At 31.3% G+C, this 14,315-nt stretch overlaps 1 protein-coding gene across 1 annotated transcript in view; it reads left to right on the forward strand.

Moving 5' to 3' along the window:
• The window catches only part of LOC115891107 (scavenger receptor class B member 1-like), a 34,027-nt gene extending 19,754 nt beyond the window's left edge, over positions 1-14,273 (forward strand). Inside the window, exons 2-6 of the mRNA XM_030911496.1 lie at positions 10,285-10,376; positions 10,979-11,139; positions 11,230-11,377; positions 11,441-11,641; positions 11,699-14,273. Coding sequence (XP_030767356.1) covers positions 10,285-10,376; positions 10,979-11,139; positions 11,230-11,377; positions 11,441-11,641; positions 11,699-12,658 — 1,562 coding nt within the window. The 3' untranslated portion in view covers positions 12,659-14,273. The remainder of the gene's footprint in view (positions 1-10,284; positions 10,377-10,978; positions 11,140-11,229; positions 11,378-11,440; positions 11,642-11,698) is intronic.
• Positions 14,274-14,315: the final 42 nt, after the last annotated feature.

Consider the following 14,315-nt stretch of genomic DNA (forward strand, 5'->3'; position numbering starts at 1 on the left):
TTAAAAATTAATTTTACTCAATTTAACAATAAATTACAACCTTCTAAGGGCCAATTGGCAGCAAGCACCATTAAAAAAATAAAGAAGAGCACGAGCCACGTAAATGACGTCTAGGGCTTGACCGCGCCAAAATTATCTTCGATTGTCATTTCGCAGCCGTGTTTGACGCCATTTTTTTTCGATCATACGGTATAATATATACAGAAAAGTTTGTTCATTAATTTTTTGTAAGTGGCTCCGAAAAAATAATGACACTAAACTATTTTTGGCATAGATTCTTTAAAAAAACACATAAAATATCATTTAATTTGAAGAAAAAAAAATAATGAAGCTATTAACGATTTCTCCTTATTTGAAACGCCCTAAATACTAAATATAGATAGATAAAATAAACCCAGCGTCATAGTTGGCTTGGAAATAAAGATCGCTATCTTTTTATATGTAAAATTATATGGGGAATGTCACTGTACGTTATACTTCCAAGCCAACTTGACACCTTTTTTTAGATCATACAGTAGACGGCTGGGAATGACGATGGCTGATAATTTTGGCAGTCATTTAAAAATTAATTTTACTCAATCTAACAATAAATTACAACCTTCTAAGGGCCAATTGGCAGCAAGCACCATTAAAAAAATAAAGAAGAGCACGAGCCACGTAAATGACGTCTAGGGCTTGACCGCGCCAAAATTATCTTCGATTGTCATTTCGCAGCCGTGTTTGACGCCATTTTTTTTCGATCATACGGTATAATATATACAGAAAAGTTTGTTCATTAATTTTTTGTAAGTGGCTCCGAAAAAATAATGACACTAAACTATTTTTGGCATAGATTCTTTAAAAAAAACACATAAAATATCATTTAATTTGAAGAAAAAAAAAATAATGAAGCTATTAATGATTTCTCCTTATTTGAAACGGCCTAAATACTAAATATAGACAGATAAAATAAACCCAGCGTCATAGTTGGCTTGGAAATAAAGATCGCTATCTTTTTATATGTAAAATTATATGGGGAATGTCACTGTACGTTATATTTCCAAGCCAACTTGACACCTTTTTTTAGATCATACAGTAGACGGCTGGGAATGACGATGGCTGATAATTTTGGCAGTCATTTAAAAATTAATTTTACTCAATCTAACAATAAATTACAACCTTCTAAGGGCCAATTGGCAGCAAGCACCATTAAAAAAATAAAGAAGGGCACCAGTCACGTAAATGACGTCTAGGGCTTGACCGCGCCAAAATTATCTTCGATCGTCAATTCGCAGCCGTGTTTGACGCCATTTTTTTTCGATCATACTGTATAATATATACAGAAAAGTTTGCTCGTTAATTTTTTGTAAGTGGCTCCGAAAAAATAATGACACTAAACTATTTTTGGCATAGATTCTTTAAAAAAACACATAAAATATCATTTAATTTGAAGAAAAAAAAATAATGAAGCTATTAATGATTTCTCCTTATTTGAAACGGCCTAAATACTAAATATAGACAGATAAAATAAACCCAGCGTCATAGTTGGCTTGGAAATAAAGATCGCTATCTTTTATATGTAAAATTATATGGGGAATGTCACTGTACGTTATATTTCCAAGCCAACTTGACACCTTTTTTAGATCATACAGTAGACGGCTGGGAATGACGATGGCTGATAATGTTTCAAAAAAGCTGCTTCTTTTATATCCTATTATTTTTAAGCTGTTGTCAGCCCAACACGACGCGCCGCGCCGTAGCGCATACCCCACTCCGTTGTCCGTTGTATCTCGCCGCCTGTATCGATGGTTGTCGAAATAATAGGTTTTCCATCCATACTAGTTGTTTTTTGGAATTGTTTCTAGCAGCATCGAATTTCGTGGCGGTGCAGAGCGCCGACTTCGTTTCACGAACACTCGATCTCTGCGTGTCGTTATTTTATATCTGTTATTTTTTAAAAGCAGTAACGGTTGCGTTATGTTATTTCTAAATAATTGTTATAAAATAACAGATAGTTAAATAACAACCCATCACTACCATTAAGTAGTTACTTACGTATAAAACAAACAAAAAAATCGAAATACGGGCAATATAATCAAAGAACACAGGCCTAATGATATTGTTATGTACTTTGTTACAGTTTTTTTCGCTGTTTCTGTAGGTTGTTGACGCCATTGACACATAATAACGTTAATTCGCATCAATTCGCATAATATATCGTTTTATCAAATCCGAAAAAAAAAGTGCCATGGTAAGCGTTGAAATGGTTTTTCTTTTGTAGATTTATACCCTGGGGTCTGGCGAAGTTCAAGCTCACAAAATAAAAATAAATATTAATATATTAATTAATAAATTAATATATTTTATCTGTTTGAAAATTTTTAATACAAGAATTCTGCTGTTTTGTTTTTATGTACTATTACTTACTGCTATATCTATACCTATATGGATGGCATACATTTGAGCAACTACAGTATATATAATTATTACTTAACAGCTTTCTCCTAGGATACTAAAAAATATGATAATAATTCCACATAACAAAACATTTAAACATTTTTTTATTGCATTTGAAATGCCCTTGATACAATTTGGAATTATATAGGACACAAATTCATGTAACTTCTTTGAATTACATTTTCCTTTAGCACAATCCATGCGTAGATATGTGCAAAATTATCGATAAATTATAGTAACGATATTATTTAAAAATATCGATAATTTTTTTGCGAAAGGACTGAAAATAAAAAATTGTGACACTTGACTAAAATGTCAGTATTCCATGGGTGTGTTGATAAATGGGGTCTAAATTGGTATAAATAGAATTTGATAGACGATTAAATTGTGCATCTGATTCACGTAAAATATACAGGGTGTTCGATTTAAATTAAAGAAGTTATTGCCGTTTAAAGCTATTAATTATTTAATAAAAATTTTTGGACACTCTGTATAAGGTAGTATAATTTTTACTATTGCAACACAATATCTGGTCAATAAATAATCTTCAGTAAATATTCAGTATTAAAAACTTTTATACCTTTGGAGAAGTGAAGCTTTAACATTTTTACTGCATTTCACAAAATTGATAATATTTCAAAAACGGTAAGGTTTAAGTGTGATAAACCTTGAATGAAATTTACCTTTATTTCAATCGTAGAATCTAAAAATAGAATAATATACAGGGTGTTCCATTGAAAAAAAAAATACAACTATAATATTTTTTTACTTATTTGGGACACTGTGTATCTTGTAAAATTACTTTTAAATTGTTGCTCCAATAGTCCTTCAACGAACCCAAAACTTACAATTTGTAAAAATCTAATCGTTTAGCTACAATACTCAAAATATCGATTTTTTCTTAAAATATACAGGGTGTTTCAAAACAAATGCGAAAAACTTTAGGGGGTGATTCCTTGTTCAAAATAAAGGGTAGTTTGCTTTATAAACGTTGGGTCAAAAGTCAACCATTAGGGAGATATCGCGGTACAAAGATGGCGGAAAAATAATATTTTTATTTTTTATCTTGAAAACGAAAAGAGATAGACTAATGAAATTTTATGGAAGCATTACTGTTATGAAAACACACTTTCAGGTTATTTTTATTACTTTTTTAAAATGAGTGGAAGGGGTTGAAATAAACTACCCCTATCATTCTTGTTAACGAAATTTAAAGAAAAATCTTATCAAACATATGCAAATGCTTTAATTTGGATAGTTTTGTTTGTTTAGAAACTTTTTTACCTCTTGTGTTTTTTGATAAAACTCACCGATTGGAAATTAAAAAATAAAATGTAAAGCATTACATGTCAGGACAAAAAACATTTTTAGATTAAGAATCTAGTGATAATAACGATAATCATAATCATCTAGATAATAACGTATTGCAGTAGAGTAATGTCAAATAAAATAATATTAGGAACATCCTAAAAAGTAACAGCGGCCGACTAGATTTTTTCCTAAAAAAAATACAGCAGCCCACTAGATTCTTTATCAGAAAATGTTTTTGTCCTGACATGTAATGCTTTACATGTTATTTTTTAATTTCAAATCGGTGAGTTTTATCAAAAAAATACAAGAGATAAAACAGTTTCTAAACAAACTAAACTATCCAAATTAATTTTTTGCATGTGTTTGATAAGATTTTTCTTTAAATTTCGTTAACAAGAATGATAGGGGTAGTTTATTTCAACCCCTTCCACTCATTTTAAAAAAGTGAAAAATTACCAGAAAGTGTGTTTTCATAACAGTAATGCTTCCATAAAATTTTATTAGTCTATCTCTTTTCGTTTTCAAGATAAAAAATAAAAACATTATTTTTCCGCCATCTTTGTACCGCAATATCTCCCTAATGGTTGACTTTTGACCCAACGTTTATCAAGCAAACTACCCTTTATTTTGAACAAGGAATCGCCCCCTGAAGTTTTTCGCATTTGTTTTGAAACACCCTGTATACATCTCTACCTGGTGTAGACACGTAAAAGCCATAAATGACTTCAACTGACCAATGTACAGTTTTACTTATCGACACATTAAAACACAACAAAAAAGAATATTATTTTGGAATTCTAGTCGCAAAAGCTTGTTACTTTTCATCCTTGGTATAATTGCGGAAACGCAACATTTTAAACGACGATCCAATGCAAATATTTGATTAAATTCGCATTGATTGACACAAGGAATTACCAGGCGAATATGGATTTTTCATTAAGAGCCCATATTTTCATGTCCGTGGAAAAGTTCTGCATAAACGAAAACGCATTGTTTATTTTCGATTATCCGGCACCTTAGACCGTTAAACGTGTAGACACGGGTTTTTCGTCGATTGTTTTGTAACCAAGATAAATCAGCACTATGACGTCACTTAAGGGTACAACGGGAAATTAACTGTAAATTTTAACAGTGACACTATTGCGATTGTCGTAAAAGACTCTAAAATAGTTGGTTGTGTAGCTTGCGGTAGATCTCGGTTAAAAATCGAGGGATATAATCGAATAATATAACATTACGCTAGTAATCGACTATACAGGGTGTTTGAAAACAAATGCGAAAAACTTCAGGGGGTGATTCCTTGTTCAAAATAAAGGGTAGTTTGCTTCATAAACGTTGGGTCAAAAGTCAACCATTAGGGAGATATCGCGGTACAAAGATGGCGGAAAAATAATGTTTTTATTTTTTATCTTGAAAACGAAAAGAGATAGACTAATAAAATTTTATGGAAGCATTACTGTTATGAAAACACACTTTCTGGTAATTTTTTCACTTTTTTAAAATGAGTGGAAGGGGTTGAAATAAACTACCCCTATCATTCTTGTTAACGAAATTTAAAGAAAAATCTTATCAAACATATGCAAATGCTTTAATTTGGATAGTTTTGTTTGTTTAGAAACTTTTTTACCTCTTGTGTTTTTTGATAAAACTCACCGATTGGAAATTAAAAAATAAAATGTAAAGCATTACATGTCAGGACAAAAAACATTTTTAGATTAAGAATCTAGTGATAATAACGATAATCATAATCATCTAGATAATAACGTATTGCAGTAGAGTAATGTCAAATAAAATAATATTAGGAACATCCTAAAAAGTAACAGCGGCCGACTAGATTTTTTCCTAAAAAAAATACAGCAGCCCACTAGATTCTTTATCAGAAAATGTTTTTGTCCTGACATGTAATGCTTTACATGTTATTTTTTAATTTCAAATCGGTGAGTTTTATCAAAAAAATACAAGAGATAAAACAGTTTCTAAACAAACTAAACTATCCAAATTAATTTTTTGCATGTGTTTGATAAGATTTTTCTTTAAATTTCGTTAACAAGAATGATAGGGGTAGTTTATTTCAACCCCTTCCACTCATTTTAAAAAAGTGAAAAAATTACCAGAAAGTGTGTTTTCATAACAGTAATGCTTCCATAAAATTTTATTAGTCTATCTCTTTTCGTTTTCAAGATAAAAAATAAAAACATTATTTTTCCGCCATCGTTGTACCGCAATATCTCCCTAATGGTTGACTTTTGACCCAACGTTTATGAAGCAAACTACCCTTTATTTTGAACAAGGAATCGCCCCCTGAAGTTTTTCGCATTTGTTTTGAAACACCCTGTATACAGGGTGTCATTGAAATGGTGTAATAATAATCAGGGGGTGATAGTACTCCTAAAAATAGTAAAAACAGTTCCTATAAGTATAGGGAGGAAAAGGCATATTAAGGGAGTTAGGGGCACTGAAAGGGTGGATTTAAAAAACGGTCGTTTTAAAATTGTAGGCTTAAAGAACGAGATAAAATTTCGAAAAAAATCCTCTTCCATAAATTTTGACCTTAAATCAAATGGTGATACTGAAAAACTATGATACCGAAAGGGTATTTTTTGCAAGGGTAGGAGGTTGTTTTGTGAATAACTTTTTTGAGGTTATTTTTTTTGCAACGTGGGTTCTTTTTTAAACGGTTTTATTTAGCTCGACCCGTACGGTATTTATTTATTTGTTTGTTTATTTGGGTCAAAATAATAAAATTCAATTCAAATTTAAGTACCTTCCTGTTGTCAGATTGATCTGAAATTTGGTACACACCTTTAGTTCCGATGACAATACAATATAGTAATATCAATAACATTGTAAATCTAAGATGGCCGCCGGTACAAAATGGCGGATTTCATATTTTTCCACAACCCCCTCAATATGGGTATCAAATGAAAGGGCTACACTAGTAGAATACTGTGATTATGACAAAATTTAAAATCCAAGATGGACGTCGTTACAAAATGGCGTATTAGGTGTGGGCATGAGTAGTCGTGTCCAGAACAGTTGTGTCCAAGATTGTGTGACGTTAGAAGGACAGATAAAAAAAATAGGTGATTAGATGTACCTACGTAATTAGCGGTTAATAGGTTAAAACGTGCTGAGGACTGTATGGCATTAGGGTGGCTAAAAATGTAATGTCGCAAGCGTTTTCCCCTCAAGATTGGGCGCCTCTTGTTGTATATTATAGCCTTGCCCCTCTACTGAACCTCTGGGGGGGGGGTCGACCGTTAAAATCTCCATTACTCGTGGGAACAACATGGAAACAATAAATAAAAAAACAAACAAAAATAAAAACGAAACTGCTACACAACGAAAAAGAAGGCTCGAAAAGGCGAAAGAAAAGTATAGCACGAAACGTGCAAAAGAAAGTGAAAATGAAACCTATAGTCGACTACAGAAACGAAGAGAACGGTTAGCAACAGGAACACCTGAGCAACATGATGCCAGGTTAATAGCACAACGTGAGAGACAAAGGCAGCTGGTAGAGTCAGAAACACCTGAGCGTCATGAGTCCAGGCTAGCATCACAACGTGACAGACAGAGAGAGTTGTTAGCGGCAGAAACACCTGAGCGTCATGAGTCTAGGCTGGCATCACAACGAGAGAGACAAAGAGAGTTGTTAGCGTCAAAAACACCTGAGCCTCATGAGTCTAGGCTAGCATCAGAACGCGACAGACAGAGAGAGTTACCTGATAAATTATCAGGTAAAAAACCATGTAATAATGATGCACTAAATGAATTAAATAGAATGAGGAATATTCGGTAGGCATTTCCGTTAAATACTAAAAACTAGAAAATAAAAAATCGTTAAAAATTTTTTTAAGTTAAACGGTTTTATCTTATGTACACTGAAAACTACAAAATAATAATAACAATTAGGTATTTTGAACTTCTAGTTCAGAAATATTTTAGTTACTAGGCAGAATAGCTTTTAGGCATATTAGACTAAAATAAAAACGTGGGGCCCATTAACTATTGCTGTAATACTTTCTTCTATACTAAGTGTGGATTGCATCGACTTACTATAATCGTAACTGGAGATTTTGACAATCAATAACCAGCCGTGGCGGCTTCACCAGCGAACGCCGAGCTCATGATCTACCAAAGTATAAAGGTATGCTTTGCCATAGGTAGGATTTCAGAGGGGCCCCACGTTTTTATTTTAGTCAATTATGCAGTGCCCCTTCAGTGCCCCTAACTCCCTTAATATGCATTTTCCACCTTATACTTATAGGAACATTTTTTACTATTTTTAGGAGTACCCCCCCGATTTTTTTACATCATTTCAACGACACCCTGTATATAAAACATGGTCTAGGTATAAGAATAGCGTCATCAATCTGAATATTTTCAATTAACACCTTACCAAAATTTTAACAGATTTATGTCCGGTACAGAAAAAAATGCGTCTTCTTCGAAAAGGAAAACAAATTTATGTTTTCTATTACAGTTTTCCGAAAATAATACGCTTTATATTCAGTACTAATTGACCAGGATTGTCTAGTGACATCAGACGCATTTTAAAACAAGTTACATTGCACATTTTTTTATTTTTTTTGGGATTTTTTGTTTACAATTACTTAAATTCGTGCGTTATTATTTTTAGAAGTTTGCATACTTAAGATATTTAATTGGTCAGATCTTTATACAGGGTGTTTCAAAAACCAGGTGATATCTCTCGTGGGGAGATTTCTCACATAAAAAGATTTATTTTTCATATCGACATAGGTCCGATTCTACTTTGTTTCGTAGCTACTGGGTGTTAAAATCTTAATATTTTTTTGAATTATTTTTTTTGTTTGCAATACAAAAAATATCTAAAAGCTTGCATTATTAAAGCATTTTCCAGGTGTTCGATATTGTGTTAGTTGCCACGATAATATTTCATATTTCAAAAATCCCCAAAATCAGAAATTTTGGGGATAATTCTTTAGTTTCTTTTATTATCAATCATGGCCTACTAATAAATATGATATTTTAATATATTTTTTAAATATTGCAGTGAATATTGAAAATAAATATAGAGTGATATATATTTTTGAGAAGCTTATGGCAAGCGAGATCATATAATTCATAAATATACAGTTTTGTGCAAACCAGGTTTGTGCAAACCGCATCCTTCACGAATAACGGAGATACCGTATGATTTCAACTAAAATGGGACACCCTGTACTTACGTTTTGCAATTTTGATGCAAAACCCGGCAATACCTGCATAGAGGAAATGTATCAACCCAACTTTTATCTCTCTTTAATACATTTGATTTTTCATTAAGCTGTTTACATCATTGTCATACGAGCTAAATTCCACCACGCTTTTACAATGACCAGAACGGTATAGTATTTTCAGTCTGTATTTACCATGTTCAGGTGTTTAAAAATGGGCAAAGCAAGTTATTATTGCATCAACTATCAACTCACGCAACCAGGTGGTTCAACTTTAGGTTAATTACATAAAAAAATTGTTATCGTCAAATAGGTGATCTAAAAAGAAGTCTTTTTAGGTATGTTACATACAGAATGGAACAAAAGTGTGCTGTTGAAGTAAGTTTTGCTTAAAAATCACCGACATTTTAGTTTTTACCATAGAGAAAAAGTACTACTATAGTACTATGTTTCGATACCTCTTGGTTATCAGGTCTGTGTATTTGCCCTAGTGAATTTGTCCACAATTTTAGAGATTTGATGGCTACCCGCTATTTTCTGAAACCTTATCTTAGTTTAACAGCCTGATTAAACTGGTTTTACATCCAAATACTCTTAATTTCATCTTTTTAAATCCAAAATTCAACGTCCGTTATTATCTTCGGAATATTTCACATTAAAATTGTATAATTTTATTCGTTTTTTATTCTTACATGGTAATAAAAATCATACGAACATTTCAGAATACTTTATTATTGGAGTAAATACAAACAAAATATAAATATTCTCAAGGTTTCTAGTATTATCCTTGTTACATATTAATTTTTCTTTCTTGGCAAGATTTTGTGCTTTGGGTACATTGATACCTACGTGACAAAGCAAAATAATATGGTTCTCGATTAATTGTAAAATTCCTAGACCATTTTTACATGGATTGCTCTTTTTATACTGTTTTTTTACGTCAAAGAATTCCTAAGAGTTTCAAGAAAATGAGAATAATGCATGTAACTATAGTCTGTACCTAGTAAACTTGATGTTCTGACCTCATTACAATGTCTTTAATGATTCGTTTTGTTATTATTACGTATGCCATTACAGATTTTCTAGGTTGTTTATTATAAATATGCCCATTTTAAATCTTCAGTTGTTTGGAAACCAGAGAAATAAATAAATTTAGAGGAACACTGACGTGTGAAATAGTTGTCTTATTTACTTATTATCCAATACTTAAATTTAACTATCGATATTTTTTATCATTCCTAATTAATAATTTAATAGAATAATAATATCGAGCTAATCTTTTGTTATTTTTCATTCGTAAATACAATTTTTAATATCGATATTTTCTTATTTTTTTCAGGAATGATATCTATGGCAGCCGTAGGACTTCTTATGGTATGTACATCGACTTTGATGTTTGTGCATAGTCCCCTACAAACCATCATTAAATTGGTAAGTCTCCTAACTCGATCGATGTCGTAAAATATCGATCTGTCTTAATATATAAAAAAATTCGATATTTACAAATATCGATATTTTAAAAATGTCGATACACGTAAACATCTTTAATTAGATAAGTAATTTATTATTTACCACACACCATCATTAGACTGGCAAGTTTTTTGAAGCAATCAATAAGGTAAAATATCGATATTCCTCAGTATATAGAAAAAAATCGATATTTACAATTATTGATATTCTGAAATATCGATACATTTAAACATCTCTATCTAGTTAAGTAATTTATTGTTTAGTTCAAACCATAATTAAATAGGCAATTTTTTTAAAGAAACAATACGATAAAATATCGATTTTCCTTAGTATATAAAAAATATCGATATTTTAAAATATCGGTATACATTTAACCATCTTTAACTAGTGACGTAATTTATTATTTACTACCAAACCATTATGAAATTAGTAAGTCTTCTAAATCAATCAATAGCGCCGTAAAATAGGTATCGATATTTTTCAATATATAAAAAATATCGATATTTACAAATATCGATACATTTAACCATCTCTAATTATTTAAGTAAAATATTTTTTTTCAGGTTTTGAACCTATCCGATGGTTCGATATTCTTCAACTTATGGTCAGCCCCTCCCTACGATATCTTCCTGAAAGTTTATCCATTTAATATTACCAACATGGACGAATTTCTTAGTGGAAAGGAGAAAATGAATATTACGCAGCTGGGACCCTATGTTTATAGGTAAAAATACTATGTATTCCTTATTAAATAAGAAATACATAATTATTGTACTAAAAATAAATATATATTTATTTTTTAATGTTTTTTTAGGGAGATTTTAACTAATCAAAACGCCTCATTCAATGACGAAGACGGAACAGTAACTTACCATCCTCATAGAGAAATACTGTTTGATCCAGAACGATCAGTAGGAGATCCTGAAAAGGACATCATAATGACCACTAACATCCCTCTAGTGGTATGAGTCAAAATCTTTCATCAATTTCATAATAAATTCTAAAATTCTTCTGGATTTTTCCAGGGTCTACAATCTTACCTCAACGACGAATCATATTTCAAAAACCTGGCATTCTCCACAGTTACAAAAGCCTTGGGTGCCAAACCCATTGTCAACATAACTGTCCATCAGTACCTCTGGGGGTATACTGATAATCTAATCCAGTATGCCCATACCTTACTACCCTCCTGGATCGATTTTAAAAGCTTTGGAATCTTCGAAAGGGTAAGAAACATTTTAAAACTAAAAAAAACTTATTCTAAAACAATTTTTCTTTTGTAGCTGATGAGTAGAGACAATACTAACGAAGTTACAATAGTCAAAGACCCCTCCAAGTACCATTCAACAACTGATTCCTTGCTGACTGAAGAAGAAAGAATGTCCCAGTACCACGTGACACGCTGGAACAACCTTGCTGGCTTGAAAGATTGGGGTTACGAAGATATGGACCCTGAAGATGTCAGTAAATGCGTTTTGGTCGAAGGTGCTTTCGATGGTACCATATTCCCGAGAAATATGCGACACAACAGGACTTTGCAGCTTTTCAGGAAGGCATTTTGTCGTCCAGTACCTCTGAACTTCATCCAGGACTCTGTAGACGAAAATGGATTTACAGTGTACGAGTACAAGCTTGCTGACAACATGTTTGATGTTACTCCAGAGAATAAATGCTTTTGTTACAAAAATAAATGCGTTAAAGGCTTCCAAAGTATTGCACCATGCTACTACGGAATACCAATAACGTTATCACAGCCCCACTACCTCAATGCTGATCCGGAATCACTAAATTCAGTGAATGGACTGAGTCCAGACATAGAATTGCATGGAAGCGTTTGCCAGATTCAGCCAGACCTTGGTGTGCCGCTCAGAGGGAATATGAGGATCCAGATTAATCTTGACGTAGGCCAGACCAGAGGAAACCACCATACCAAGATGTTCAACGGCCTGCAAGTGCCTCTCTTCTGGGTGGAGATCACCACTGAAGAGCTTCCTTTTGTGGTGGTGTTTTTATTGAACTTAGTGTGCAAAGTGTTGCCTATTTCTCTAGAGGTTGTCAAGTACTTGTTGGGGCTTGTAGGGTTGTTACTTATGTCCGGTTCTGCGGTGTGTATTTTGTTCAAAGCTCGTGTTACTATACCGACAGGAATTAGTTTAAATAGCTCAGAGTATACTTCTATTCCTATTATATCTATACCGGCAGATTTTCTTGATAAGTGCGAGAAACGATTGTCGTTGAAATAATATTGACTCTTTTTCGGAAGTTTTTTTTAGGAAAAATTAGACAATTTACCAGGTGTCTCAGATAAAAGTGCCCCAGTTTGATAGAAACACTTGCCATATAAGTAATGTAGTTATAATATTCTAGATTAAAAATAAAGCAGCTCGCTGTGATATGGGCTGAAAGCCAAGACAGACTGATTTTTTGTTCATAATTTAACTTTATTATTTAAAATAGTATTAGTTTTGTTTTTCGTACAGATCGAAGTATCTCTAAATAATGGGTTGTTATGTTATAAGATCACAAAACGAATAAAAAACAAAATGAGCGGTTAGTATTTTTGTATTTCATATTTTAGAATAAATATATAAGAAATATAAAAAAGAGTATTTTTATTTATCGACTTTGATGTTTGTGCATAGTCCTTTACAAATCATCATTAAATTGGTAAGTCTCCTAACTCAATCGATGCCGTAAAATATCGATCTTTCTTAATATATAAAAATTTCGATATTTACAAATATCGATATTTTAAAAATGTTGATACTTAAACATCTCTAACTAGTTAGGTATTTTATTATTTACCACAAACCATCATTAGATTGGCAAGTCTTCTAAAGAAACCAATAAGGTAAAATATCGATATTCTTCAGTATATAGAAAATATTGATACACATTTACAAACATCGACATTCTAAAATATCGGTACAATTAAACATCTTTAACTAGTGAAGTAATTTATTATTTACTACAAACCATTATCAAATCTTCTAAATCAATCAATAACATAAAATAGATATCGATATTTAGCATTATCGATATAAAAATATTATCGATATTCAAAATTATCGATAATACAAAATATCGATACATTTAAATATCTCTAATTATTTAAATTTTTTTTTTCAGTGTTGTTACTTATGTCAGGTCCAAGATAGAGTGATTTTTTGTTCATAATTTAACTTTATAATTTAAAATAGTATTAGTTTTGTTTTTCGTACAGATCAGAGTATCTCTAAATAATGGGTTGTTATGTTATAAGATCACAAAACGAATAAAAAACAAAATGAGCGGTTAGTATTTTTGTATTTCATATTTTAGAATAAATATATAAGAAATATAAAAGAGAGTATTTTTATTTATCGACTTTGATGTTTGTGCATAGTCCTCTACAAATCATCATTAAATTGGTAAGTCTTCTAACTCAATCGATGCCGTAAAATATCGACCTTTCTTAATATATAAAAATTTCGATATTTACAAATATCGATTTTTTAAAAATGTTAATACTTAAACATCTCTAACTAGTTAGGTATTTTATTATTTACCACAAACCATCATTAGATTGGCAAGTCTTCTCAAGAAACCAATAAGGTAAAATATCGATATTCTTCAATATATAGAAAATATTGATACATATTTACAAACATCGACATTCTAAAATATCGGTACATTTAAACATCTTTAACTAGTGAAGTATTTTATTATTTACTACAAACCATTATCAAATCTTCTAAATCAATCAATAACATAAAATAGATATCGATATTTAGCATTATCGATATAAAAATATTATCGATATTTTGAATATCGGTAATACAAAATATCGATACATTTAACTATCTCTAATTATTTAAATATTTTTTTTTAAACAAAAATATTTTTTTTTGAACAAAATGA

Source organism: Sitophilus oryzae, unplaced genomic scaffold (assembly GCF_002938485.1).
Source record: "Sitophilus oryzae breed Bouriz unplaced genomic scaffold, Soryzae_2.0 scaffold_966_pilon_pilon, whole genome shotgun sequence".
NCBI lineage: Eukaryota > Metazoa > Arthropoda > Insecta > Coleoptera > Curculionidae > Sitophilus > Sitophilus oryzae.